The sequence below is a fragment of the Nyctibius grandis genome, chromosome 4 (assembly GCF_013368605.1).
Source record: "Nyctibius grandis isolate bNycGra1 chromosome 4, bNycGra1.pri, whole genome shotgun sequence".
Taxonomy (NCBI): Eukaryota; Metazoa; Chordata; class Aves; order Nyctibiiformes; family Nyctibiidae; genus Nyctibius; species Nyctibius grandis.
In genome coordinates this window covers 24204-51626 of record NC_090661.1, presented here as the reverse complement: position 1 = coordinate 51626, position 27423 = coordinate 24204, and the positions used below count along the sequence as shown (strand labels likewise).

The 27423-nt window shown below is 64.4% G+C and overlaps 3 protein-coding genes and 1 long non-coding RNA gene across 7 annotated transcripts; 3 read left to right on the top strand and 1 right to left on the bottom strand.

Moving 5' to 3' along the window:
• Nucleotides 1–223: 223 nt before the first annotated feature.
• Nucleotides 224–1924, top strand: CNTF (ciliary neurotrophic factor). Its single transcript, XM_068399585.1, has 2 exons — nt 224–505; nt 839–1924. The coding sequence occupies exons 1-2, from the start codon at nt 311–313 to the stop codon at nt 1310–1312; spliced, it is 669 nt and encodes a 222-aa protein (XP_068255686.1). The 5' UTR covers nt 224–310; the 3' UTR covers nt 1313–1924.
• Nucleotides 1925–6245: 4321 nt separating this feature from the next.
• DTX4 (deltex E3 ubiquitin ligase 4) lies at nt 6246–15902 on the top strand. 3 transcript variants are annotated; one of them, XM_068397934.1, is made up of 10 exons: nt 6247–6524; nt 8609–8673; nt 9847–10570; nt 11348–11409; nt 11559–11720; nt 11858–11919; nt 12238–12390; nt 13097–13258; nt 13638–13727; nt 14120–15902. In XM_068397934.1, the coding sequence occupies exons 1-10, from the start codon at nt 6346–6348 to the stop codon at nt 14351–14353; spliced, it is 1893 nt and encodes a 630-aa protein (XP_068254035.1). In that variant the 5' UTR covers nt 6247–6345; the 3' UTR covers nt 14354–15902. The 3 variants fall into 3 exon arrangements, with proteins under 3 accessions (XP_068254036.1, XP_068254035.1, XP_068254037.1); XM_068397935.1 differs by lacking the exon at nt 8609–8673 and having other exon boundaries at nt 6246–6524; XM_068397936.1 differs by lacking the exons at nt 6247–6524; nt 8609–8673 and adding an exon at nt 8689–8839.
• Nucleotides 15903–16305: 403 nt separating this feature from the next.
• Nucleotides 16306–19396, bottom strand: MPEG1 (macrophage expressed 1). The gene has a single exon (XM_068397933.1). The coding sequence runs from the start codon at nt 19394–19396 to the stop codon at nt 17249–17251; it is 2148 nt and encodes a 715-aa protein (XP_068254034.1). The 3' UTR covers nt 16306–17248.
• A 3113-nt stretch (nt 19397–22509) lies between these two features.
• On the top strand, nt 22510–25682 carry LOC137662431 (uncharacterized). 2 transcript variants are annotated; one of them, XR_011048004.1, is made up of 5 exons: nt 22510–22731; nt 23070–23191; nt 23595–23818; nt 23917–25171; nt 25579–25682. It is a non-coding gene; the product is annotated as an uncharacterized lncRNA (long non-coding RNA). The 2 variants fall into 2 exon arrangements; XR_011048005.1 differs by having other exon boundaries at nt 23070–23218.
• The last annotated feature ends 1741 nt before the right edge of the window (nt 25683–27423 follow it).

The following is a 27423-nucleotide window of genomic DNA, read 5'->3' as shown; positions in this document are numbered from 1 at the left end:
AACGTCCGGGCTTTGCTCGGCTCTTCCCGGCAGCAGTTTCCCGCGCTCTGGCCTGAGCCGGGGGATTAGCGTGCTGCTAATCCCGCTGTGCGGCTGGCAGGGAGGAACGGGCCACAGCCGGGGCTGGGAGCCTGTTGCTGCCGGGCGAGACTGTTCTGGGCACTCGGAGTAGCGAGGCGCGGGGGAATTAGGGAAATAATCTCTCGCTGTTGATCCCAGAGGCGGGAACTCGCAGCGTCGTGCCAGGCCCCAGGCGCGGAAGAGGGGGAGAGCCAGGCCAGCGGACGTGTGAGCGGAGCTCCCGGCTGGAATGCACCAGCTCAGCAAGGGATTGTCCTCGCCGGGCAGGCGCCGCGCCGGGAGCTGGGTGCCCATGACGGCTGCCTGGGCCATGGCGGCCGCAGACAGCCCCTCAGCCGCCCTCCGGCGCCGCGACCTGTGCAGCCGAGGCATCCGCCTGGCCGGGAAGATGCGCTCGGACGTCGTTGACCTCCTGGACACCTATGTGAGTTTGCCCGGCTCCGCGGGGCTGGGAGCGCTGGCGGGGCGGCTGCTGCTACCGGGGTCCGGGGGGCTTCTGGCAGCTGTGCCGGCGCGTGAGGGCTCTGGCCCATGGTAGAGATGAGGGATGAAGTGCTGCTCGTGTCCGAGCCTTGGCGCTGCCGGCTGATGCTCGAGCAAACCTCGAGCGCCCGGCATTGCGCTGCCCCAAACGCCTCCTGGCCAGCGCCAAAGCTGAACCGGGGCCCTCCGGAGCCGGTGCTGGCGGGGCTCGGGGCAGAGGGCTCCCCCCGTTTCTCCTGCCGCTGCTGATCTCCCGCTGCTCTCGCCCCCGCAGGTGGAGCGGCAGGGCCTGGACGCCTCGGCCAGCGTGGCAGCGGTGGAGGGGGTGCCGGTGGCGGCAGCGGAGCGCTGGGACGAGCAGACGGGGACGCAGCGGCTGCTGGAGAACCTGGCGGCGTACCGGGCCTTCCGGGCGCTGCTGGCCCAGATGCTGGAGGAGCAGCGGGAGCAGCTGGGCGAGGCGGACGCCGCGCTGGGACGGGCGCTGGCGGCCGTCCTGCTCCAGGTCTCGGCCTTCACCTACCACCTCGAGGAGCTGCTGCGGCTGGAGAGCCGCGGGCCCCCCAGCGAGGAGGGGGCCGGGCCGCCCCCACTGCCCCACCTCGGCCTCTTCGAGCGGAAGCTGCGGGGCCTGGGGGTGCTGCGGGAGCTGGCCCAGTGGGCCGTCCGCTCTGCGCGGGACCTGCGGCAGCTCGCCAAGCCCGGCCCAGGCAGCGGCTCGGCCCCCAGCCTGGCCGAGAGCCCTTGAAGGTGGGCACAGGGCCGGGGCTGGGGTCCTGCTGGGGCACAGTGGGGGGCTCCTTGCCCGCCCCTGCGGAGGGCTGCTGACAGCAAAGGGGGTTGTTCAGGGACGGGGGCGGGCGGGAGGGACCATGTCGTTAACCCTGAGCCCCTCACGCTTTTGATGCCGCTCCCTTTGGGCCCCTTTCCCTATGGGGAAACTGAGGCACAGGCTGCACTCCACCCTCGAGGGAGCGGGGATCCCCGGGTAGGGTGAGCCCTGGGGGGTGGCTCAGGCTCTGCCTGCTGGGGTTGGAGTGATCCCCCGAGAAGCAGCTTTGGGGCTCACCCCAGGGCTGGAGGCCATGACCCTCAGCAGGCTGCGGCAGTGCTGGACTTGGCTTTGAAATGCGGTTGCTGCTGGGCTCACCACCACCTGGAGCTGCCTCTGGCAGGTGAAAGCTGCCCCAGGGCTCTTGGGGAGGCAAGACAGGAGCGAAGAGACAGAAAAATGTCACCTGCTGAAAGGAGTCTTGGGACCTGCCCCCCAGCTGCAAGACTCAAGGCTTCGCCTCCTTCACGTGGACTCTTCTCCTGCCCAGCTCGTGTTTTCTGCACATTGAATTTCTGCTCTAAATGCTTGGGGGCTTTTTCAGGAGGGGGGGGCTGTGGGGGTACGATCGGGAGGGGATTTCTTAACTGCTCGGACAAGGTAACGGAGAGGATCTTTTAGCTGAAGGCTGTGATTCAGAAGACCCTCCACAACAAGGTTTGTGCCTCCAGGGGTCATTTTGGGACTGGAAATGGCACAGGGGATTAAACATCCCCAGCCACATTGCTCACCCTGTGAAGGGGAATGCCACGAGGTTTCGCAGCTGCCTGGGCTGTGGTTTTCTTGCTGAATGAACGTGATGGCTGCTGAGCGAATAAAAGGGCGGGGAGATCTACTGGGGTGACGTGACTTCTTGGGGGGGAGGTGGGACCGTGGGGCTCAACCTCACCAGAGAGCCTGAGCTGCCCTGTTCCCACCCCAGGGAAGGGTCAGTCCTGAGGGGGGGGAAGTTTGGGGGGGATGGGACCTACTGGGAAGCCATGGGGAAGATGAAGGAGCTGGAGATGAAGGAGATGGACATGGTGGGAGGATGAGGAGGAGGCAGGGAGGTCGCTGGAGTTGTACCCCATCCTGGTGTGGCCCTGCCTGCCTTCCTGACCTGCGAGAGGGAAGGTAACAACAGGGGGACGCCGGGGGCAGGGGGTGGGGAGGAGGCTGGGGACGTGCCCGGCCGGCCCCGCACAAAGCGGCTTTATCGTGGCTGGTGGTGGTGGCACCAGGCACCGCGCCTGCCCCGTGGCACCTGCGTGGGCACAGGGGGCCCAGGCACCACGGGAGGACAAAGGGCGACGGCCGGGCAGGGCCCCCAGCCTGCCCACCCCACCGGCCACATTGAGGCAAGCGGGGCCGCGGAGCTGGGGCTGCCCCTGGGGTCGGGGCGACGGTGGTTTGGTGGTGCCCAGTTTTTTGTGGGTGATGACCAAGAGGAAGAATGTGCACTTAGCGCCTGACCTCAGCTTTGCAGCTCAGACTGGATTATCTGCAATGTTTCTGCTTCCCTGCGCTGGGCAATAACAATTCTGGCCTGTGTTTTTTCAGGCAAAGCGAGTCCCTTTCCCAGCAAGTATTTCTCTCTCCCAGTCTCGTCTGCTTTGCGCGCTCGAAGCCATCATGCTTTTCTCCCCTCGCGCCCTCGTGCTCAGCAGTGCTGGTGCTCGCACCCTCGCCCGCCCGCTGCCCCTCGCCTTCCCGAGGGCAGGTGCGTACGTCCCAAACGCCGTTCATCTGTCTCAACCTCACGGCCCAAGCAGGTGGGAACAGACCCCTTTTCTCCCACCACAGTGGCCCGGGTACAAGGTGACCTTCACATCCCCGGGGAGCCGGCCCTAGCCCTGGCACAAGCCCGTGCCACTCGATCCTTCCAGGTCAGCTGCTGGCCGTGCCGCGAGCTGAGCTCGGCCCTCTGCCATCGTGCTCCGGGAGTCGAAGCAGCGACAGGGGTTGAAGGTGGGCAACGATGTTGCTCCAGGGGCTTCCCTGGGCTGTGCCCAGCAGCACAAGTCACTGCTTTTGCAACCTGCCTTATTCCTTCCTCGCTGCCTTGCCAGCGGCACTGAGCGCGTCTGTGTTTGCAAAGAACCCGCAATGCTTTGAAATGGCCGCTGTAACCAGAAGCAATGTAGAAAAGCAAACCATAACACAAACCTCCGTGTTCTGGCTGAGCGAGAGGCTCCAGGGCTTGAGCTTTCCCTGCCAGCAAGCCCCCACCGTGCAGTGGAGAGGTGGTGTTGTCTGAGCCCACTGGGTTTTAATGCCTTTTTTCAGCTGTAACCCCGAAGGGAATCACTAGTAAACGGATTTGGCGAGAACAGGGGCATTCGACAGCCCCGCTCCCTTGCTGCTGGGAGGCCCTTTGGACTTGCATTGCCACAAGCTGAAGTTAACTCGATCCAGCTGGCTGGAGGTGACTGAAGCTGTTGATTTGAGGGGAGGACAGTCGTACCCACGTGGCTAGCACCGCTGAGGACCCTGAATGGCCAGCAAACTAAAAACATACCAAAAAGCCACCTGAGAGTGTGCTTGGGGAAGAGAGAAAGGATTTACAGTGCTGGTGGGAATGGGGAAGGTGGGGGGGGCTGCGCTCCTGAGTTGCAGCAGGGAAGGAGCCACCAAAACCAATCCACGGATGTGTTTAATTTAAAAAAATAAATTTGGGGGGGGCTTAACACATGTTGGTTTGGGCACGCTTTGTGGGGTTGGAAAGGTTTTATGCCGACTGAGGCTGCTCCCTGACCTCAGGCATGCCCGTACTTGGGTGCTGGGAGAGAATAAGTCCACCCCTCGCCCACCGAGCACCAGTGGCAGGTGGGGTTCAGCTGCACTTCCCACCAGCTCACCCGTCCCCTTGCACCATCTGGCACCAGCATTGCAGCGCTGGCTCCTGGCTTTTTGATCCTGAACCGCAGGGGGGAATTTTCACCAACACTTTCCTTTTTAATGGCAGGAAAACCTTTTCTTCCTGCCTGAGTCAGCAGAAAGGATTTCCCCAGGTTTCCCCATTGTAGCCTTGGCTGCATCCGCTTGCCCCCAAAGAGCAGGTGAAAACCTGGAGGAGCAGGTCTCCACTGCTGCGCTGCCTTCCTGGGAAGGGCCAGGAGCTCTCCCTTCTTGCAGGAAAACATTCTTCGAGCGTGGCCCTGCGCGTCCCCAAGGGCAAGCTGGAAGCAGGAGAGATTTGCTTGAACTTCTGCGCTTCACTGCCTCGTCTCTCACCACGGTGCTCACTATCTGGCATCATCGCAGTTAGTCCCCACCTGTTTCTTCCCCCTTTTGTTCCCCTCCCTTCTTTTTTTCCTCTGTTTGGATCTTGCCTAATGGTTCCTCACTGCAAGTGCTGCTGGTGGATGCTCAGTGGGCTGGGCAGTGCCTGGGAAACAGGTTTTTCAGGAGATGAGCTGCACCAGCCGGGCTGAGCAGCGTCGTGCAGCACCGCAGGTCCCCGTGTCCTGGGGATGAGTCGCCCTCTGAGCTAACACAGACCGGGGGATTTGCCGGTGCTGCTAAATCCAGGCATGTGGGACATGGGTGCAATTTGTACAGTTCTCCCTGAACCAGGCAATGATGGGTGTTCTGTTTAATATAAAAAAAAAAATAGTGTTTTGTGTGTCTTGAGCACAGGAGCACTAAATCAGGTGAGACCCGATGCCAGCACTTGCCTGTCGCTGACACCCTGCTGTTCAGGGCTGCCCTGGGGTGCTGCTCGTGGGGCTCAGCGGGAGAACAAGCTCAGGATGAACTTGGTTGGTTTTGGGCTGCGGGGAAGGGCCAGCACGGGCTGCTCCGGTCCCAGGGAGTCACCGTAGAGCAGAGGCGCCCGTGTCGCGCTGCCAGTGGGAGCACAGGGCTTTTGGCTGCAGCCGCCTCGGTTTGCACAGCAAAGCCACCAGGCCACCAAGGCACGTGTAAGTCAGCGTCCTGAAGGATTCGCAGCCTCACGCCAGGCTGCGGCTGCATGAAATCTCCCCAAAAAGCACCTCCCAGGGAAACTGAACCGCAGCAGGCAGCTGGGAGAGCTGGGGCACAGGAGCTGGGGTTACGGACCGGGTACCCTTCGAGGCTCGCGGTGATTTTGGGCTTTGAAACCATTTTCATGCGACACGGGCCGTGACCGGGGCAGCTCACGGGGCTGCTCCCCGCGGGCGCTGCAGCCCGGGAAGGGGACGGTGGAAGCTCTCGGACCACATTCCACTGTCGCGGTGCACGAAGCGGGGCCTGGCCCCGAGGCCCTGCCCTGGGCCGGGCACGCAGCCCCCCAGCGCCCTGGCTCCCACCGCTGGCGGGCCGGGGGCCGGGGCGGCGCACGGGGGTGGGTGCGCGCCGGTGCCTCCCTGCAGCGCCGGGGCTACGGGCCCGGTTGGGGGTGTGGGCAGCACCGGGGGGTCTTTGGGCTGCAGGGGAGGGTACAGGGGGCACCGGGGGGGTCTTTGGGCTGGAGGGGGCGAGTGCAGGGGGCACTGGGGGGTCCCAGGGGTGCCGGGGGGCACCGGGGGTCCTGGGGTGGGGCGCGGGCTCCGCGGGGTGCGCAGGGCCTGGCGGCGCCTGGCCATCCCCCCCGGCGGGCATGGTTCCTCCCGGCCGCGCCGCCCCCCCTCGGCGGGAATGGTTCCTCCCGGCCGCGCTCCCCCCCCGCGGGACGCCCGGTGCCGCTGGGCGGGGCGGTGACGTCAGGGGCGGGGCGGGGCGGGGCCGCCTCCGCCGGCGGGCAGCGGCGCTGCGGTCCGCCGCGGCGCTGAGGGGCGGCCTCGGCTCCGCGCCCGCTCGGCGGCCGCCCCGGGGCGGGGGCGCGCAGGGCCCTGCGCCGAGCATGCGAGTGCCGGCGGGGCGGGCTGCAGCGGCCGCGGGGCGTCGGCGGCGGCCAGCCGGAGCGGGAGCCGGGGGAGGCGGCGGGCCGGGGCGGGCCGCGGCGGCGGCGGAGCCATGCTGCTGGCCTCGGCCGTGGTGGTGTGGGAATGGCTGAACGAGCACGGGCGGTGGCGGCCCTACAGCCCTGCCGTCAGCCACCACATCGAGGCGGTGGCCCGCGCCGGGCCGCGGGCGGGCGGCAGCGTGGTGCTGGGCCAGGCCGACAGCCGCCTGGCGCCCTACATCATCGACCTGCAGTCCATGCACCAGTTCCGCCAGGACACCGGTGAGTCCGCCCGGGGAGCCGCGGGGCGGCCGGCGCTGCCGCGGCGGGCCCTGTCCGGCCGGGCCCTGCGCCGGGCTCCCCGCGCTGCGGCCGCGTCGCTTCGCGGCTGTTCTGCGTGGCCGGGTGCACGTTGCACCGGGCTCCCCGGCCTGGCCTTGCGCCGCCCGGTCCCCCGCCGCCCGAGGCCCCCGGCCTGGCCTCGCACAGTGCTCCCCGCCACAGAGCCGCGTTGCGCCGCGCTGTCCCTGCCCGGCCCCGCACCGCTCCGTGCCCCCCGCTCCGCCGTTGCGCTGCGCTGCCCAGCCGGGCCCCGTCCGGCGCTGCCCCGTCCCGCCCCCGCGCTGCACGGGGCCGTGGTCCCGGGCCGCCCCGCCCGCGCAGATGCTCTCCTGCCTGACACGGCTGACCGGGATCTGTTCCGTGTGCCCGGGTCCCGTACCGCACCGCGCTGCTGCGGTAGAGGGGCGCCGTGCAGCGCTTCGCTGCCGGGTCCGGCGCTGCAGAGCGCGGCCTGACCGGGGCCCGCACCGCACGGCGTTGCCCGTCGCTGCGCTGCCGGGGCCCGCACCGCACCGCGCTGCCCGAGCTGGGCTGCGCTGCGCGGCCTCTCCCAGCCCCACATCGCTCTGTGCTGCCTCGCCCCGCGCTGCCGTCGCGCTGCTGGCTGCCGCGCCGCGTTCCCCTGCCCGATCCCGGGATTACACTGCCCGGTCCCATACTGCGTCTGGATTTGCCTTGCGCCGCCCTGCTCTGCCTGCCCTGGAGCTGCACAGCCCTGCTCCCCGCTGCCCAGCCCCGTGCTGCTGCCCAGCCCTGCCCGCTGCTGCCCGAGCCCACGCTGCCCGGGGTTGCCCGCTGCCAGCTTGCGTTGTGCCGTCCCGCCTGGTCCCAGGTCCTTGCCGTATCCCGTGCTGCCTGGCCCTGCCCTGACGGGGTCGTGCTGCCCGGCCTCCTCCCTGCTGCACCTCCCTGGGCCCTATTGCATACTACTGCCTTCTTTTTCTCCCAGCTCCAGTCCCTTCATGCGTGGAGCCCGTCCCCTGCAGACCCTTTGCAGAACCCTGCACCACCGTGCCCAGCTACCTCTGAGCCACCATCAACCCCAAAAGCCCAGTGCTGTACGGTGCTTGGGGGCCAGATCCTGCCCTGGATTACAGTAGCCCATGGGGGTGCCCAGGGTGGGGGCACAGGCAGGGGTGGGGGTGCTCAGGCAGGGCACAGGCAGGTGGGGCGTCCCTAGGGTGGTAGCTTGGGGGGTGGGGGGCAACAAGCAGGCATGGGAGTCCTCAGCGTGGTGAGGGTGTGGAGGGATTCCTAAGGTGGTGGGGCACATGTGGCCCTGGGGGTGTCTGGGACGTGGGGCACAGGCAGCCATGGGGGAGAGGGTGGCACAGAGGATTTGTGCCCCCACCCCTCCCTCGTGCTGGCCATGGGAAGAGGATCAGCCAATGTCCCCTGGGACAGGGGGTGCTGGGTGCAGCAGGGTGCCGGACATCCTCCTTTGCCCTCCTTCCCCCAGCAGCCCTGGGGGCTGGCAGGGACCCCCCCTGCCCAAGGGTGTGGGGACAAGGGACCTCTGCAGTGGGGCTGGGGGCCAGCTTCTGAGGGCTATTGTCACCCGGGGAGAATGCCTGAAAGGAGGATTGTTCTGTGTCTCCCTGGGTTGCTGGGGATGTTGGTATTTTGGGTCATTAAACAGCTTTGATTTGGGGGGGTCGCGACCCTGGCAGGCCTTGAATAGCTATTGTCCCTTTTCTTCCCCTCCTGAATGGGAGGCCGGCTGGCTGCGCTGGGCTGGGGCGACGCTCGGCGTTCCCACACCACCGCCTGGGGACTGCCAGATGCCGCTCGCTGCCGCCGTGGCCCTCCCCACCCTCCCCGCCTCGCGCCGGATTAGGATAAATCGCTGCCCCGCTCCCCTCTGGCCCTGCTTTGTACTGCCAGCGGCTTTTCTCCCCCAGGTGCCCCTTCGCAGGACGGGGGTGGGTGGCCTGGCTTGCCTGGGGTGCAGCTGCACCCCGTTCTCCATAGCGGGGTGCTGGATGTGTGCCTGTTAGTGCTAATAAACAGCTTTTCCTTTTTAGCCCACTTTTTCGTGGGAAGTGGTCCTGTGTGTGGACCGACGGTGGCGGCTGCTCCCAGCGGAGAGGTAGGGGTGAGAAGGGACTGGAATTCTTGCAGGCTTTGCAAGACACGTGGTGAAAAGCCGAAGAAGCAGGCCTGTTATTTCTTCTCTTTGAGCTTTCTTGTTCCTACTGCTGGCAGCGGGGCCGAGCCGTGGGATTTTGTAGAAGAGCATGGAGGCAGCAGTGCTTGTGAGCTCACCCCACCTATGAACCAAACAACGCTGGGCGCTGGTAGCGTGCTCAGGATGGGACCCCGAGGCTGAGCCCAGCCGTGTTCAGCCTGCCCTGCTGTGCTGTGAAACATCCCAAACAGGAAGGCTTCTCCTCATTGTAGGCGTTTCCTAAATTTGTGTCCGTGCTTTGAACGCGTCCTAGTCGACGCGGTAGGACCGGTAGGAAAGGAGGCACCTAGCAAGAATAAGGATGCAAGCTGCAAAGCCTTCGTGCTTTGCGCTCTAATCCCAGTCTTAACGCTTGCTGACGGGGGAGCAGGAGCTGGGGACGGGGACCCACTAGAACTCCTCTGCTCGGCCTCGCGGGGGTTTTCCCTGTGCCACGGGCTGGGTTTTCGTCGTGGGCCAGTTTGGCAGCTGCAGATGGTGGGGCTGGCGCAAGCCCCCCTCCCCTGCACATGTGGGTGCCTGCGCCTGTCACCGCTGCGGGGCTCAGAGCTGCCCCTTAAATCTTTTATTCCTTCATCCTGGGTCTGGAGCTGAGAGACAGGGCCATGGCGGGCACAGCAGGAGCCCGGTGCCTGCATGCCTGGTTCCATCAGGCTCCCACGGGAGGTCCCTGGGGGCAGGTTGGAGTGGCCAAGCTCGTGGTTCTGCCTTTCCTCATCAGGGCTGAGCGGCTGCACGCTGGGGCTGGGAGGGCAGCCGCCGCCGTAGGCTGGTGGGGTGAAACCTGCCCTTCCCTCGCCCCAGTCACACCGGGGTGCACCCCGGTGCTGTGCGCGTGCAGCCCGGGGCTCCCCGACCCCTCGGGTGCGCTGGTGGCAGGGTGGCTTGCAGGCGGTGGCCTGGGGAAGCCAAGGCACAGCGGTCCCCTGGCAGGGCGGGGACAGTGGCTCAGCCAGAGAGCCGTCCTGTCCCCATGTCGAGCAGCACCGGTGGGGCAGGTTGGGGCAGTGTCGCTCCCTGCCTGCAGGTGGGTGCCGGCGCCAGGGTCTGACGGCATCTCTCACCCTCCCTCAGGCACTATCCGCCCTGTCCGGCGCAGCTACTACGACCCATCCTCGGCGCCAGGCAAGGGAGTCGTGTGGGAGTGGGAGAACGACAGCGGGTCGTGGACACCCTACGACATGGACGTGGGCATCACCATCCAGCGTGCCTACGAGAAGCAGCACCCCTGGGTGGACCTGAGCGCCATCGGCTTCTGCTACGTCATAGACTTTGCCACCATGGGCCAGATCAACCGGCAGACCCAGCGCAAGCGCCGCGTCCGCCGCCGCCTTGACATGGTCTACCCACTGGTCTCGGGCACCCTGCCCAAGTCACAGTCCTGGCCGGCCAGCCCGGGGGCAGCGGCGGCCCCCCCAGTCCCCGCCTGCGCCTGTCCCCAGTGCCTCCTGGTCATGAGTGTCAAAGCCACCGTGTCAGCCACTGGCCCCGGCACCGCCACCCTGCAGCCCCGCAAAGCTGCCCCGGTGCCACCCGCCGCCCCCAAAGCCCCGGCGCCGGCCCCGGGGGCCAAGGCGCCCGATGGCACGGCCACGGTGCGTGGCTCACTGAAGCCGCTGGCAGCCCAGGGGGGCCGGCGGCAGACAGCCAGCACGCCTGCCCTGAGCTCGGCCGGCCCCGCCGCCAGCCCCCCCGGCGCGGGCACTGGCAAGGCATCACGTCCTGGCCCTGGCACCCTGAACCGCAGCCACCTCCAGCGCCTGGCCATCGCCCAGTCCCGGGTGCTCATCGCCTCTGGGTGAGTCCCGCCGCACGCGAGCGAGGGGGTACTTGGGGAGTACAGGGGCAGCGCGGGGCTCCCTGCCGCAGGGGTACTGTCACCCCTGAGCCCGGCGGGAGATGGACCTCCGGGGTCCCCAGCCCCTGCGGGCAGAGGGCTTTGCTGGGCCCCTCGCCGTCCCCGCGGGTGCCTGGGGACCAGAGTGGGACGGGGTGGCTCCTGCATCTCAATGAGGAGGCTGAGGCTGCTCTTTCTCTTGGTGGCAGGGGATGGGTGAGGGACTGAAAGGCCCAAAGAAAAGCCATTCAGGCCCCACGAGAAGGGGTCCTTCCAGACCCCCACCCTCCAAGGACACTTTTTTCCCAAGGGGGGTGGGCGTTTAATGAGCCTGTTTCTCCCCTTTGTCTGGCCCTGCCGTCAGCCTTCTGTTGCAGCCTGGCCCCTTTCCTCTCCCTCTCCATCCTCCCCCTTCCCTCCATTCCTGACCTGCTGGGAAACTTTCCCATGGAAGAGAGCCCCAAGGGGAGGCGGGGGAAAGAGCTGTGGCAGCGATGTGGCCAGGAGAAAAGAGGAAAAAAAAACAACAGCCCAGCCCAGGGTGCAGTGACAAAAAGGGGCCATGAATGGAGACGCAGGCGGGGTTTGGGGTTTATAAAGAGTGAGAGAAAAGGCGGCAGTGAGGCGGGGTGCAGTTGCTGAGGCAACTATTGTCTGGGCCCCCGCGGGCCGCCGGGGGCTGCGGGGATGTGGGTGCCTGCTGCCCGCCCTGACATGGTCTCTGCTGGCTCTTTGCAGGGTCCCCACCGTCCCCGTGAAGAACCTCACTGGCTCCAGCCCCGTCAACCCAGCACTGGCAGGTGAGGACAGGGTGGCAGCGGGGGCCCGGTGCCCGTGGGTGCTGGCCTCCCCGGGGACGAGTCAGCCCCAGCCGGGGGGTTTTTAGGGGAACGTCTGGGGTTTGGGGTGACGCTGGTTCCTCAGTGCCGTTTTGAACCCCCTTGCCCAGGGATCACGGGGATCCTAATGAGTGCGGCCGGGCTGCCCGTCTGCCTGACACGGCCCCCCAAGCTGGTGCTGCACCCCCCACCCGTCAGCAAAAGTGAGATCCAGTCCATCCCTGGCATCTCCCACACCTGCCGCAAGACCACCAAGAAGCAGGCCAAGAAGGGTGAGAGGCACTGGGCCACTAGGCCCCTGTCCCTGTCCCCCCTTCCCTACTCGGTTCCCTCATGTCCTCCCGCTGCCCCCAGCAGCAGGTGTCCCCCGTACTGCCCTCCGGCCCCGCTGACCCTTGCTCTGCTGCAGGTAAAACCCCGGAGGAGGTACTGAAGAAATACCTGCAGAAGGTGCGGCATCCGCCCGATGAGGTGCGAGCAGCGGGGGTCATGCCGGGGTGTCCCGGGGTGCTTTGCTCTGGGAGGAGTGGCTGGGGACAGGGGCGATGCCCCTGCACCGTACGGGGGCGTCCCGCTGCCCGTCATGGCCCTGCCCTGTCCCCGTGCCCCTCTGAAGAGGGGCTGTGTACCGCATGCGTGTGTTGGCTGGCCCCTGCGGTGGCCCAGGGTGATGGCACGTCACCGGGGTGGGTGCTGGTCCCTGGGCAAGAACAGGGCAGCTGAGCCCCGTGTCCTCGGCGAGGCTCCGGCTGCGTGCGCCCACCTGACCCCTCCGTCCCTCCCTCGCAGGACTGCACCATCTGCATGGAGCGCCTCGCTGCACCCTCCGGCTACAAGGGACCCCAGCCGGCCGCCAAGCCCGACCTGGTGGGGAAGCTGGTGAAGTGCGGCCACGTCTTCCACCTCCACTGCCTGGTCGCCATGTACAACAACGGCAACAAGGTGCAAGGCTGCAGCCCCGGCGGGTGCCCGAGTCCACAGCTTGGTGACCTGTGCTGAGCTCCACGCGCCCTCGGTGGGACGGTGCTCGGGTCCTGCTGTCCCGGAGGGCTCTGACCCCCGCCCCCCGGACAGAGAGTTTAGTTTTTATCAGCAGCAAGCACTTTGGGTCTGCTAAATCAGAAACCAGGGTTGCATGGGTGTGTTTTTCCCCCACCATTCCCAGTTTTACCTCCTTGCTTTCCTTCCCAGCGTTAGTGGCAGTGATCCCTGCGTGTCTGAGCAGAGCTATCTGGCTCCGGGCAGTGCTTTTCCAGCCACAGGTGGGCTTCCCTGAGCCCCCTGCAAACAGCCCTTGTGCTCCACATTCCCAGGGAAATGCATTTTGCATTGCTTGAGGTTTTTTTAATATTTATTGTTTTTTCTTCTTTGAAAAAAAAAAGAACAAACCAACCCAAAACAGAGGTAGGGAAAGTAATGAAGACTGTAAAACTGCTGAGGGAGAGAAAAGCGGACCTCAGGTTTTTGGTTAAAGTTGGGTTGCCATAGCAAATTCTCCCAGCCCTACCCCCTGCTTCCCGAGTGTTTTTGAAATGACTGTTTTGGTGATGAAAACGGCGTTCAGTGCTGCTCCGGGACGAAGTGCCTGGTCTGGCTCGGTGCTGGCAGGTACCAGTTTCACTATGTTCCCCTCTTTTCCTGCTCTCAGGATGGAAGCCTGCAGTGTCCCACCTGCAAAACCATCTATGGGGTGAAGACGGGGACACAGCCCCCGGGGAAGATGGAGTATCACATCATCCCTCACGCGCTGCCTGGCCACCCTGACTGCAAAACCATCCGCATCATCTACAACATCCCTCCAGGAGTGCAGGTGCGGCCTGGCCCCATGCCCGGGGGGGAACACGGGTGGTCCCCTGTGGGGGCTGGTGACCCTTGTCACTGCTGCGTCACCCCTGGATCATGCTGCAGCTCAAGCCTTGACTCAGGGCTCTGGGTTCAATGATGTCTCGGGAGCTGCGTGTCCGTAAGGATGTTGTGGGAAGTCGGGGGTACATCTGCATGAAAGTGTTGGCCCCATCTGCTTCGTGGCAGGGGGGTGGTGGCGTTAGGGGCCACCGTGCTGGAGCGTGGCCGCCCAGCACAGCAACGAGCAGCTTTGCATCCACTGAGGCTGGGGGGTTACCTTGTGCCCGGAGCATCCTCCTGAGCTCCTAAAGGGTTTTGTTCCTCTCCCACTCCACACACTGCAGGGACCGGAGCATCCAAACCCTGGGAAGAGCTTCACTGCCCGCGGCTTCCCCCGGCACTGCTACCTGCCGGACAGCGAGAAGGGCAGAAAGGTGAGGGGCACAGCTGGGCGGCTCGAGCTGGCCAAGGCGTGCTCAAGGGTGTGCTGAGGGGAGAGGGAGCGAGCAGCTATTTGGAGCGTGGGGAAAAGCAGACAGGGCTTACGCAGGCAAATCGGGGTGGAGGTTTTCCCCGTAGCCCACCCAGCATGCCCTGCAGGAGCCCAGCGGCTTTCCCATGCGCTGGGGGAGCTCTGCAGCCTGGTCCCGCTGTTTTGGTTGAGGTAGGACCCCATGCTGGGATCCCGAGCTCCCTGGCAGGGCTTGGCTGTGGGTTGTCCACATTGCCAGGGTGAACCAGGATGGTCAGGCATGCCCTGAGCAGAAGCGGGTGCTTCCCCTCCCCACGTCTGCGTTGCTGCCTGCCCCATCTCTCCCCTCCACAGGTACTGAAGTTGCTGCTGGTAGCCTGGGACCGGCGCTTGATCTTCGCCATTGGGACCTCCAGCACCACAGGCGAGTCAGACACGGTGATCTGGAATGAGATCCACCACAAGACAGAGTTTGGCTCCAACCTCACCGGGCATGGCTACCCTGACATCAACTACCTGGACAATGTCCTGGCCGAGCTCGCAGCCCAGGGCATCACGGAGGAGAGCCTGGTGCAGGAGAAGGACTGAGGCCGTGGCGGGGAGGCAAGGGAAGGGGTGCCCGGGCTGTGCCCCTGAGGATAAAGCTGCTGCAGAAACCCACCTGGGGCCTTTGCAGGGGGCAGCTGGAGCCCCCTGCTCCCAGCAGCACCCGCCCAGTGGGAGCATCCCCAGGCTGGCAGGGAATGCGGGAGAAGGTCCTTTTGGCCACCCCCTTCACTCCTGCAGGGAGAGCCTCCCCCCACAGAGCCGCAGGGCTTCATGCCGGCCTGGCCGTCCCCTCCAGACGGTATCCTGTCCCTGCTGCTGCCGTGCCAAGGGCTTAGGGGGGTGCCAGGCTCCTCTCCCTCCTCATCCATTGGATGGTCCCAGCCTGGCCCAACGCCCCTGATGCCCACCTGAGGCTGGGACCTGGCCTGGGGTGGGAGCAGGGGCCGTGGGAGTCCCCCTCGCTCGGCCTTGTCCCTCAGCCATCTGTTTGTTCGTTTGTCCTGTCCGGTACCTCCCCACTGGTCTGTGTCCACGGAGGCTGGGGGGGGCCCTGGTCCGCCTCGGCTGGGCCCCCAGCCCTGTGCCCCCTTCTCCTCTTGGCTGTGTCTGAGCTGTGCCCTGCAGGGTCCCCTTGTCTGGGCTGCTCCCCCTGCCCCTCTGCTGCGGAGGGGCCGGTGGGTGTTAGGAGGGGGGGGTGGCACGTTTCCTGGCCTGTCGCCCGCCCACCCCGCAGTGGGTTCCTTGAACTGTTCGTATGGGGGCGTCCCCGCGTTGAATTTTTATATACCTCGTGTTTTGGGGTTTTGTCGTATATATGTACATATAAGCGGTGGCGTTTTGGGAGGTGGGCTGGGAGAATGCGATGCTGCGGCAGGACGGGGGGCTGAGCGCAGTGGCACTCAGAGGAACACGGGGCAGGGGCAGCACCGCTCCCCTGCCCTGAGGACCCCCTACCTTGAAGGGGGTCAGTGCCCCACAGCAGGGCTGTCGCCTGTGGGTCCCCGTGGGGCCAGGCGCAGGTGTGGGTGGGAGCTGTTCCCCTTCCCACTGGGTCCCAGCGCCATCCCAAGAGGTTCCCGGGGAGGCCTTGGGGGTCGGGGGGGCAGGGGGTTGGCATGGCAGTTTTGGGCTGGGGCCAGGAGGGTTGGCATGGGGAGGGGAGTGTGGGTGATGGAGCAGGGTTGCATGGCATCTTGGCATGCCTGCCAACCCTTGGGGACTTCATAGGGCCTCTCGGAGCCACCTGTGACGGGGGCTGGCTGCGCTCATGCCCCTGTCCCACAAGACCCCCGGGGCTGGAGAGCGGAGTGGGGGGCAGCACCCACTGCCGCCCAGGCTGACCCCAGCCCTGCGCTGTTGCTCCCTGGGGTGTTGGTGGCCTCCCAGGCCGTGTTGCATTCCCCTCCTGGGGGGTCCCGGGGGACTGCGGTGCAGGAGGGGACCCGTCCTGCTGTGCGTCGTTCTGTTGTTGTCGCTGTTTTTGCTCTCCTTGGCCTGGGAGGTGTCACCCCCCCGCCCGCTGCCCCACGGCGTGGGGGCTGGGGGTCAATAAAGCGATGGCAGGGGACGCTCGCTGTCCCTGCACGGCCTGGCCTCTCTGTTGTCTTCCATCCGTCGTCTGTGTGGCCAGGCGAGCGAGGGGGCACCGTGGGGAGGGTCGGGCGTCCCTGATGCCCCTTTGCACCCGTCTGTCCCCAGCCGTCCTTAGCACGGGATGTTATTTTCTACCTCAAGGGAGAAAAACCTCTTTCCCCAGGAAAACCCCCTTTTTGGGCAGCCCTGCAGCCAGGGGAGCTGCGGCAGCGTGATTTCTCCTCCACCCGAGCCCAGGCTTCCCTCACCGCAGAAAAAGCGTGCTGGAGCTATGCAAACCCCTCCCGTGGTCTGGGGGAGGACGGGGGTCCTCCACCCTCCTCGGGTGCTGGCCTGACGGCGCTTACCATAACACAGTCTTTTCACAACATGACTTTTTTTCCTTTTTTAATGCCGCGTTGCCTACGCAATTGGTTGCTGGCTGAAATAAAACTGATCCGTGCCTCTCTGCATGCGCGTGTATATCTAACTCGATAGATATACATGGAGATGGGGCTGGCTGCCGGCTGCAGCGGGCAGAAATCGGTGACCGGCTCCGCGTGTCTCCACGGGCCCCTCCACTTCCCTGCAAGGCGAAGCACCGCTCGCACCGTCCGTGCTGGCCCGGGTGCCTGGGGTAGCTGGGGAGCCTCTCTGGGCTCGGAGGCCGGGGGGTCCTTGGCGGGAGCGGGGCCCCAGCCTGCGTCCTTACCCGGTGTTTTTACAAGTAGCAAGTCTCTGCCGTGGACCTGCTTGATGTTCCTGTGTGTCAGGGTTGGGGGTGGCTGCATGGCTTCCCCTGGCTTTTTGGGGCCAGCCTGTCGGTGAAGGAGATGGCTGTGCCTAGGATTTCCTTCTCCTTGGGCACCCCGGTGTCCCCAGCAGCTTGTTGAAGGGCCCTGGGTCCCCTTGTTTGGTTTTGGGGCAGGGGGACAGCAGGAGCATGGCTGCAGTGGGGGGGAAACTCTCTTATCTCTGAAGGGGCAGAGCCCCAGATTGGTTGGAGCAGGGAGCTGCAGCCGTGGAGGTGCAGGGGCTGGCGGAGGGGTCTTGTGGGTTGACTGTGGAAGTTGGCCTCTGAGGTCATCCAGGGAGGGATGTCTGAAGGGCCGAGGGGTCTCCCAGGTGCTTGAGGCTGGAGCTTGGGGATCTGGTGGAGGACGAGGGCACGTGTTGCCCCAGGGAGGCATGAGCCCGGGGCCGCTGTGGGGACAAGGACCCTCGGCTCCTGGGGGCAGGGGGCTGGTGGCGCTGCGCAGCTTTGCCCCTGGGAAGGGGGGTGGGCAGGGGGCTTTGCCTGGGTTGGGGGCACAAGGCATCGCCTGGCAGCTGCGGGGCGGGCGGCGCTCATGGCTTTGGCCCCTATGGCTCTTGCTGGTACCCCTCACCCACACTCAGCACAGTGCTGCTCTGGGGGCTGGCGGGGGCCAGGCTGGGCGCTTCGCCCACCGCGCGGTACCCCCTCGCCTTGTACCTCCGGTGGCTGTAGCAGACTGTCGCCAGGATGGTGGCCAGCCCCGCCAGGACTGCCACGGTGACGCCAGCCACCTGCCCCCCCGTCAGCCCGTGGCTCCGCACCGCCTCTGCCGCGTGCTGGACCTCTTCTGGCCGGGCGAGCCGCCACGCGTGGCTCTGCCCGTCCCTGACCCAGGCGCTGTCCCCATCCCCGCTGCTCACCAGCACGGTGTCGATGGCCGGCAGGCTGGCAGGGGGCCGGGTGAAGGGCGGCAGGCGGGCGGGTGGCAGTGAGCCCCCTGTGAAGATGCCAGCCTGGACGCAGTACTCCACCTCGCAGCCATCGCTGATGAGTGCCAAGTGCTGGCTGAAGCCTGGGGGGCAGCTCTTGGCGTGGGGGTCCTCGGCGGTGCCCTGGTGCCGCCTTGCCAAGGGGTTCCCTGCCTGGCAGCTGAAGAAGCCCCCAAAGGGCACCGCGTACTGGCCGCCTCCCTCGTAATCCTGGCTCACGCACACCCTGAGCTCATCGAAGAGCTTCAGTGGGAAGTACCCGGAGGGGCAGGACTGGGCACCGGTGATGGCGTTGGCGCTGTGGGCGCTGAACAGCCCTCCGAAGAGGTATCCTGGGCTCGGGGCTACCGGCCCGCTCGTACCACACCAGTAGGCGCTGAATTGCACCCGGGAGAGCCAGAAGACGTCCCGGCACTCGCGATGGCAGAAGATGCCCAGGATGCACTTGTTGTGGCACTCCAGGTGGCTGTGGCCTTCCTCCCGCTCCTGCACACCCAGCAGCACCGGAGTGTAGGCAGTGGGGCAGGAGAAAGCCCCAGTGAGGGGGTTCCTCTGCTCCAGCCCCCGGCACAGTGTGCGGGTGTTGGGGCCGGCCAGCCCGGCACACTCCTGGAAGACTCCCCCAAAGGTGAAGTTGGTCACGGCACCCTCGCAGGAGCCGTCATCGGCATTGGCGTGGAAGTTGAAGTTGGGCGAGGTGGCGTCGGTGCAGCCCGGGTAGGTGTTGAAGGTGTAGTAGCGGCGGATAGCCATCTCCACTCGCCTGGCCAGCTTCTTCACCATGGGGGTGGGCAGCTCTGGCAGGGTGCTGGGGTTGATGAAGAAGTACAGGGGCAGTCCTGCACGGTCGAGAGCCACCAGCTGGTTTCTGATCCCCTCCTGCCAGGTCTTGAGGGTGATGCCTGGGTAAAAGGGGGTCCCGCCGATGCTCTCCACCCGGGAGTTGGTGCGGTTCTCCAGATACTGCTTGGTGAAGCCAGAGCTGACGTCCAGGGACTCCTCGTTTTTCGCACCGATGATGCTGTGGAAGGCCACGCCGGCCGAGGCAGTGACAGCACTCCGTGTGGCCCAGCTGTCCTTCAGGAAGGTTGCCTTGATCTGATCCTCCTGCACCAAGCTGGCTCCGGCGTCCATGGAGGTGATGGTGTGGGTGCCGTAGTTAAGCACCAGCACCTCGGCCAGAAAATCAGCCATCCGCGTCTGGTTGTTCTCCAGGTGGCTGGCGATCAGCAGCAGCTGCTTCTTGAAGCCCTTGTCCAGGACTGCCCCTGGGTCAATCTTGGCAGTGTAAACCAGGTTCCTGACTTGCACTCGCGTGGTGACAGCATGGTCTTTCACTTGGTGGGTCTTGGTTCGGTGGAATTCGTAGGAGAACTTGCCATTGATGGAGGAGAAGAGGGACAGCTCCAGGTTGATGGAGGCGGAGGTGATGCTTTGATAGTCTTTCCAGGACTCGATGATCTCTGAGTTGATGTCCAGGTTGCTCTGCTTGCGAGGGATAGTGAAGATCTCATCTGGGATGATATAAGATCCGTCTTCTGTGGTCTTGCACAGCGAGTAGCCCAGGTTGATGACTCTGCCCATATCCAAATTCCTGAGGTTATCCCAGCCGCCCCCTGGCAGGACTTCCAGGCTTGGGAGCTTCAGGGCCTTCTTGCACTCCGGAAACCCCGCAGAGGAGGACGGCTCCTGGGACTGCTCAACCCCTCTCACCCCAGCCACCAACACCCCGGCGAGCAGGACCCCCCACAGCACCCAACCCATGGCTGAACCGGCGCAGGGCCCTCGCCAGACGTCCAAGCGGTGGGGCGGGAGCTGGTGAAATGAGCTGGGGAGGGTGCAGCTGCCGGGTGGTTCCTCTTTTTGAGGGTTGAATTAACAAAAGGGAAAGGAGAAGTGAGAGCTGGTGAATGTGAGAAGTGACTGAGTGGAGCTGACACAGGCGGGTGGGGAGCAGAGAGTGGAGGTGCCCAGAGCTCATTGCGTCCCTGCTCTGCCCGGGGATGCTGGTCGCGGCAGTGCTGAGCCAGCTCTGCCCAGGGATGCTGGCGCGTGACTGGGCCCGGTACCAGCGGCTTGGGCAGCTGCTCTGTGTTTTGGGGAATAAACAGTTAAAGCAGCTTCTGCTGTGAAAACTGTGACTCTTTCCATATGGAGAGGTTCACTTCCCCTGTTTTTGCTGGTTAGTTCCTCTTCCCAGGACGGTTCTGGCATGCGACGAGGCAGAAGTGAGAGCTGTGATGGAAGGGAGGGAACTGTAGAGGCTTTTGCCAGGATAACACCAGGAGCGGGGGGGACGGATAACAGCCACACCGCTGTGGATGGCCTGGCTGGCCCCAGTGTGGGGCCTGGGCCTTGGAGTAGCTGGAAAACCCTGGTGTGGGTTTTCCCTGGAAAACCCCCTTGCTGGAGGCTTCCACACCAGCCTGGAGCCACGGGCATTTCAGACCGGGCTGTGAGGTCGCCTCACCTGAAATCTGAGCAGTGGCCCCTGGCAAAGAGCCGTGGCCGGCCCTGGCTGCAGCCCCTGGGATCAGAGGAGGGAGGGAAGCCCCGTGGGGCAGGTAGGAGCTGTCTCATCTCTCCACCATGCAGGAGCAGCTCCCAAACGGAAACCAGGGCTTCTCCGTGCTGTGTCTGCTGCCATGAGCCATCCCATCTTGTGGTGACAGATGCGGCAGAGCAAGGCAAAACCTGTCCGCCGCACCTCGCTGGGGGATTAAAAAAATACAAACTTCCTTCCTGACCATCATGGGGAATAGGCAAATGCTGAAGCTGGAGAGCAAGCCATGGTCACCGGTTGGTGGGCACTGGGAGGGGAGGCAGAGCCCTGGGCAGGGCTGCTGCAGCCACCCAGGGGGTCAGGAAGGGGAAGCGAGGGAGGACGGCCACCAGCGGAGCTGCAGGTGCTAGAGCAGGAGGGGGATATGCGGTTTGGACATCCCCCAGAAAACAGCAGAGCCGTTAAATGCTTGGGGCCAGGGTGAGGGGTGGGACGTGCCGCTCATGGCAAGCGACAGCTGATGCAACCCAAATTGGCAGGGCCTGGGATGGATGGAGGCAATGGAAAACGTTCTTGGTGCCGCTTCTGGGCTGCTGGGTGCTGGGTCTGACTTCTGTCCCCATTGCTGGGTCTGGCGGGGCCCCTTGGCCAGCTGGGTCCCAGCCCCGAGGACACGGTGCCCTGGCACGCCAGGCTCGAGCACCATCATCGTGCTGGGGCTCCCTGCGGGCTGGGATTCCGTGCAGCGGCGCGTCCTACAGCCTCGTCCTGCCACTGGTCCCGGCACTGCAAAGTCGAGAATAAACCAGGCCGGGAAGGCAAAGAAGCGGGGAGGGGTCTGGGTGGTGACGACGTCATTTGGAGCACCCGAATATCACCGAGGCGGGGCAAGGACGCCGTGGAGCGGCAGGTAAGTGGGGCACGGGGGGGGTCCCCCAAGGGAGGGGGTGTCAGAGCGTAAAACCGCGCGACAATCGGGGGGGGGGGCGCCCCGGCCGCGCTGGGTGCCGCAGCCGTCGCTTTTTACGTTCTCTTTCTCCATCTCCGTTTTAGTTCTCGGGGGCTATTTATTGAATTTTCTTCTTTTCTTAATCACGGTCGCTTTTTAAAAAGTCTCTCGGCGGCTGCGTTTTAGTTCGCCGCCGCTGTGTTTGCCGAGGGAGGGGGCGCTTAAAGGGGGCGCGGGGGCGGGGCGGGCGCACAGGAGCAGCGCGGGCGCGGGGGGCGGCCGCGAGGTTCTTTCCGGTCCGCGCCGGGGCAGGTGAGGGGCCGCGGGCACGGCGGGTCTCGGAGGGGGATCCCCGGAACGCTGCCCCGGGCTGGCCGGGGGGGTTTTGGTGCCGAGCCCGTGTCCGGGCGGGGGGGAGCAGGGGCAGCCCCGTCCGGCTCTCAGCTGCCCGGTGTTGGGGCCGGGCAGGCTCTGCGGCTGCCGGCGCGGGTCGGGCAGCGGCGGCGGCGCCGGGCGGGTCCCGGTGCCCGCATGGGGCGGGGGAAAGGGCCCCGGCTGCTGCCGCCGGGGGTCCGTGGGGGCGGGCGGGTCTGCGTTCCCGGGGCGGCTGGGCCCGGCTCCCCGCGGGGGATTTTTGGGCATCGAGGGGGTTCGGGGGGCGGGCGCGGCGGTGCAGGAGATGGCGGAGAAGTAAAGCCTGCGAGAGCGCTAATAAAGCGCCGGCCGGGCTGCGGTGGTGCCGCCCCGCAGGGGCGCGGGGCCGGGCCCTGCGCGGTTCCCGAGCGCTCCCCAAAACTGCCCGTGGGGCCCTGGTGGCGCAGGGCTGCGGGGTGGCTGCAGCCCCCCCAGCCCTCGGCATCGCACGTGGGGGCTGCAGGGGGGGTCAGAAAGCAGGCGGGGTGAGGTGCTTTGTGGCCCCAATAACGGAGGCCGGGTGTTGTGTTCCTGGGGCTCGAGGACAGGCTCCCGCGGCCGCTTCGGGGGGCTCAGAAGCGGATGTGAGCGGTGCGTTTTCGGGAGCTGAGAGAGGGGACTCGCTGGTGTGGTTTTGGGGTCGGCAGCAGAGGCGGAGCGCTGCGTTTTTGGGGCTGGAGAGCAGGCTCGGCAGCTGTGTTTTTGGGCTCCGCAGCGGGCGCTCCGTGAGCTGGTTCGGGGGCCAAAAGCAGAAGGCAGATGGGCCGTTTGTGCGGGGGAGCGGGAGGGCGTCGGGGGGCCGCGTGGGAAAGCGGCGGGTGGGCAGGGTGCGTGGACGTTGCCCGGAGGCGGGGGTCCGGTCCCGTCGGAGCCCGAAGTTTGGGAGGCCGGCACGCAGCGGGCCGGCCGAGCTGAATGTCGAGGTGGTCTCCGGGGGCCAGGGTGCTCTTCAGACCCTGTACACGCCCTCTTTGAGTCTCGCTTGTCTTTGCGCTCCACTTTAGAACGGATATTAACTAAACCATAATGCAAACTAATCCGTATTTATATGACGTACAGCTATGAGGTTTTATTGGAAAAGTGCCGACGTGACGGCGATTGATTTCGGACCTTGCCGCAGCCGGGCTGAAGGAGAAGGAGCCGAAGCGAAGCGGGGCTTCAGTGCGGACCTGGAGCTTCGATTAGCCGGAACCGGAACGAGACGGGGGGGCGTCCGCCGTCCGGAGCGGGGAGGTGAGTTGCCCTCCTGCCGGCGGGGAGCCCGGCCTCTTCCCTCGGGGACCGAATCCGCGCCTCCGTCTGCGCGGAGGGTCTCTCGCGGTCCCCTTCCCGAGGGCAGAAGCGAAGGGGGGGGGGGGGTCCCCCGGCTGTGCTGGGGCAGCCCCGCTGCAACGGGGCTCGGGCGAGGCGGCGGCGTCTCCCCGGTACCTGGCAAAGGGGAGAGAACCCGTCCGGTGGGAGCTCCCGGGGCGCGCGGCCGGGCCCAGCACGGCCCCTGTGGCAGAATCCTCCCCCGTCCGCCGGGTGCGACAAACAGGTTCATTTTCTGCCTCTTTTTTTTTTTCCCCCAGCGTCGCCTTCTGCGTCACACGAAGAAAATCCTGCGCGGTCGATTCCGCTCGCTGCTCGGGTGATGGCGCGTACGGGGCCGGGGGAGCGGGCAGAAACGTTCTGGAGTTGGAGGACCCTCCAGGTGCTCCACCTCAAACCCAGAGAAAAGGTAAACTCGCAGAACAGCTGGTGGAAAACTGCAGTTAGCAGAGCACGCCTCGTTCCCGAAGCGGTGCCTCGGTAGTTAGAAAAGTTTTCCTTTCCGCTAAAAGAAGGAACTTTCACCCCGGATAAATGAAGGGCTGCCTGTTGCGTTCTTTGGGGTCAAGCGTTTGTCCTCTGTTTGCTCCTGCTGATTTTATGGGCGAGTTGGAAATAGCCTTTTATACGCACGACTAGATTTTGAGTCGCCTGTGGGGTCAGTAGAGTTAACTGCTGAGCACCTAGATGCCAGTAGAAAGGTAATGAGCGAAAGATGATGGAAACAGATGTTTTAACTTGATTTTCATTCCGTTTTTGTTTTTATTATTGCTTTTTTTGCACAGAGGCGGTTTCCAAGGACAGACGGGTAGCCGTGCCGTAAGAAAAACATGCGACGCGGGACGTATGGGGTGAGGAGCGGCGTCCTAGAGTCCCGTCTGGGGTGGCGAATTCCGTTAAAGAAAATTGGCAGAGTGCGGGTCTCTAGGTTTGCTGATTCTTCATTGAAGCGACTCAGAGTTGGACCAGCCCCGCAGCGAATGGTACCTGACTCAAATTCGCTACCGGTGTATGTAGAAACTAATAAGTAATTGCATCGCAGACTTCTCCCGAGCTTCTGTTAAAATTTCACCAACTATTTCAATTCCTCTTTCTTCATTTGTCCAGAGCACACAGAAGCCCGTTCTTCTCCGTCGGTCAGTGGATCTTTATCTTCTGGTTCCGCCTGGGCTCCGGTCAACGCCCCGTCCTCGATGTTCTTGCTGTGGTCAGCATCCCGTCTTGACCAGCGTCTCCTAAGTATTAACCTAAACCAAGTAAAGTCTAAGTTGTATAATAAGTTCTATTTAGAACCTTATTTCTACTAATTCTTATTTGTAAGTATTTGCGGCCAGCGGAAAAGAATGCAGGGACTCTGGGATCAGCGGGGGCGAGGGCGGAAAGCCCTGAGGCTCCTTTATTGTTATTCTAGTGGCCTATTGAAATGCTACAGTGCAGGTGGCCGGAGGAGGCAGTTTGCGATAATGTGGACATCCATTCACGTGCTAAGCGCTCATCCCCCTTCTGGGAAGAGCCGCAGGGTTGGGGGCTCAAGCCATCAACAGCCATTCCTTGTTTTCAGTTCTGTGTTCAGAACTGCCCTTGAGCACACGTTTACTTCTTTCATGCCTCAAAGGGCCCCGTGAACTGCTCAGGGCTCCTTTATCTTAAAAGCCAGCGAGAACTATTCTCGGTGCCGCGTTCCCAAGCGAATGCTCTGCTCTGCAAGTAAAGCACAGCTGTTTGCGGGCTGCTGGCCTTCCACGAGTATTCTCTTAAGGTAAAAAAGGCTCAGCGTGCATCCTTTTTACTAGAATCCTCAGAAATTAATACTTGTAGGCCTGCTACTTAGCTAGTCATTAAGCTTTGCCTGACGATCGGTTCAGTCATAGGTCAGGATTGTACGAAGGAGTTTTGAGAACTACATTCACAGATTGCGAAAGCCCACCCGTGTTTGTCAGACTAGTATTTATTATTCTATTCTTAATTCTTTTTCACCTCTGTTGATTCTTATCTGCTTAATTCATGAGAACTTGTACGACAACTGATGTGAAAATTTGTACAACAGCTTTTATGTTAGGAACGTGTTGAAAGCGGCGTCCACGAGTCTCGATGCCGATGTTAAGCGTTCAAACCGCTCGGGCGTTTAAAGGATGCGTTGTATTTCGAGCTGACCTGTTACCTAGAGTCCTCCTCTCGCTCAGCTGCTCTCCTGGCTCTTGTTCTGACTGCGTTCGTCTTCTTTCTTCCGTGCTGCCGTTTGCCCGTGCCGGGGTGTAATTTGGGATTTCTGTTTTTCAGCTGCGCTGTCGTAAGCGTGTCGTGAGGCTCGGCGGCTGCCCCCGGCGCAGGTTTGCCTGCAGGTCGTTGAGCGTTTGCGAGGGTGAGGGGCCAGCGCCGTGTGTGGACTCTGGTGGCTGTGGGTGCAGCAGGTGCCCCTCAGGGGCAGCAGCGAGGGGCATGTGGTGGTGGTGGTGGGGGGTGTCCGGGGCCAAGAGGGGCTGGGGCATCGGTGGCCCTGGGGAGCCCGTCCCGGCTCGGGAGCAAGGGGGGGGGATGACATGTGGCGGAGCGAGAGCCGCGGCCCCGTCCTCTGGCCCTGTGCCGTGGGGCAGCTGCCAGGCTGCGGGACAGGGGCCAGGGGGGCGGGGGGCGGACGCTTGTGGTGGGGCTGCCTTCCCTTTATTTTTCTAGCAGAGCTCCCCATATTTTTGGGGAGGGGGCGTGTAGACACGTAAATGGCCTTGCTAAAGTAAGCAGGTGGGGGTCAGGGCTGTTTCCCTCATTTAGTGCCCTTTCTTTGGGGTGAACAAAAAGCGGGGAGACGCCTGGGTGGCGCCGACGTCGTGCGGGGCACCTGAATGTCACCGATGCGGGGGCAAGGATGCAGTGGAGGAGCAGGTAGGTGGGGCGGGGGGGGGTGTGTGTCTGGGGGGGCGGGTGGGTCCCCGAAAGCAGAGGGTGTAACGGCGTAAAAATAGCGACGATTGGTGGGAGAGCGAGGGAATGGCGCCCCCTGGGGGCCGGGGTGCGGTACTGCGGGTGAGGAGCCGCGCATGCGCGGTGGGGGGCTCTGGCCGCGCTCGGTGCCGCAGCCGTCGCTTTTTACATTTTTCCATCCCCGTTTTAGTTTTCGGGGCCTACTTTTTAATTTTCTCCTTTTCTTAATCGCGGCTGTTTTTAAAAAAGTGTCTCCGAGGCTGCGTTTTAGCTCGCCGCCGCTGCTTTTGCCGAGGGAGCGGTGCTTAAACGGGACGCGGGCGGGACATGGTCGGTGTCCCCCTGGGCAACCGCGCCTGCGCAGTGGGCGGCTCCTTGCCGCCCTGGGTGCCGGGAGTGGGCGTGGCCGTGCCCCTGCGGGGGCGGAGCAGAGGCGTGGTCTCCCGTGGAACCCCGCCCCGAGGGGAGGGACCGGGCGTGGTCTCCAGCGGAACCCCGCCCTTGGGGGCGGGATGGGGCGTGGTTTCCTGCGCGACTCCGCCCTGAGGGGCAGGATATGGGCGGGGTCCCCTGGGGAGCCGCGCATGCGCAGTGGAGGGGCGCCCTGGCGGCGCCTCCTGCTGCCGCCCTGTGGCCAAATTTCGGTACTGCAGCCGCCGCTTTTTTAGTTGGGTTTTTTTTTTTTTTTTTTTTCCTTCTCCGTTTTAGTTTTCGGGAGCGAGTTTTTTTTAATTTTCTCATTCTTTTCTTAATCACGGTTGCTTTTAAAATTTTCTCTCTACTTTTATCCCGTTTGCTGCCTTTATTTCTTCCCTTTTCTTTTAATAATTTGTCTTTCCTCGGGGCCGTCTCTTTTTAAATGTTCTTTCCGTGCCCGCTTTTATCCTGCTCCCTGTCCTTATCTTTTTTAACCGCGTCTTGTCCGTCCTCGGTGCCGTCGCTTTTAAAAAAGTCTCTCCGAGGCTGCGTTTTAGTTCGCCGCCGCTGTTTTTGCCGAGGGAGCGGTGCTTAAACGGGGCGCGGAGGGGGGGGAGCGGTGGCGCCGGTGTCCCCCGGGCAACCGCGCATGCGCAGTGGGCGGCTCTTTGCCGCCCTCGTTGCCGGGAGTGGGCGTGGCCGTGCCCCTGCGGGGGCGGAGCAGAGGCGTGGTCTCCAGTGGAACCCCGCCCCGAGGGGGCGGGACGGGGGAGGCGTGGCCTCCAGCAGAACCCCGCCCTGGGGGGCGGGATGGGGCGTGGTTTCCTGCGCGACTCCGCCCCGACGGGCAGGACATGGGCGGGGTCCCCTGGGGAGCCGCGCATGCGCAGTGGAGGGGCGCCCTGGCGGCCCCTTGTGCTGCCGCCCTGTGGTCAAATTTCGGTACTGCAGCCGCCGCTTTTTTAGTTGTTTTTTTTTTTTTTTTTTTTTTCCCCCCTCTGCTTTTTTTTTTTTTTTCTCCGTAGGTCCGGGCGGGGCGGGACCCGGCGCGGTTCCCGGCGGAGCGGAGGCTCCCTGGGCGGCGCGGCGCCGGTCCCGGCGGCAGGTCCCGGCGTGGCGCGGCTGCCGGGGCGGCGCGGCACGCCGGTCCCGGCGCAGCTTCCCGGAGCGGCGGGGCCGACGCCCGGGGCGGCGCGGTGCCGGTCCCGGCGGCAGGTCCCGGCTCGGCGCGGCGGCGGTTCCCGCGCGGCCCCCGGCGGGGGGGGCCCGCGGCGGGGG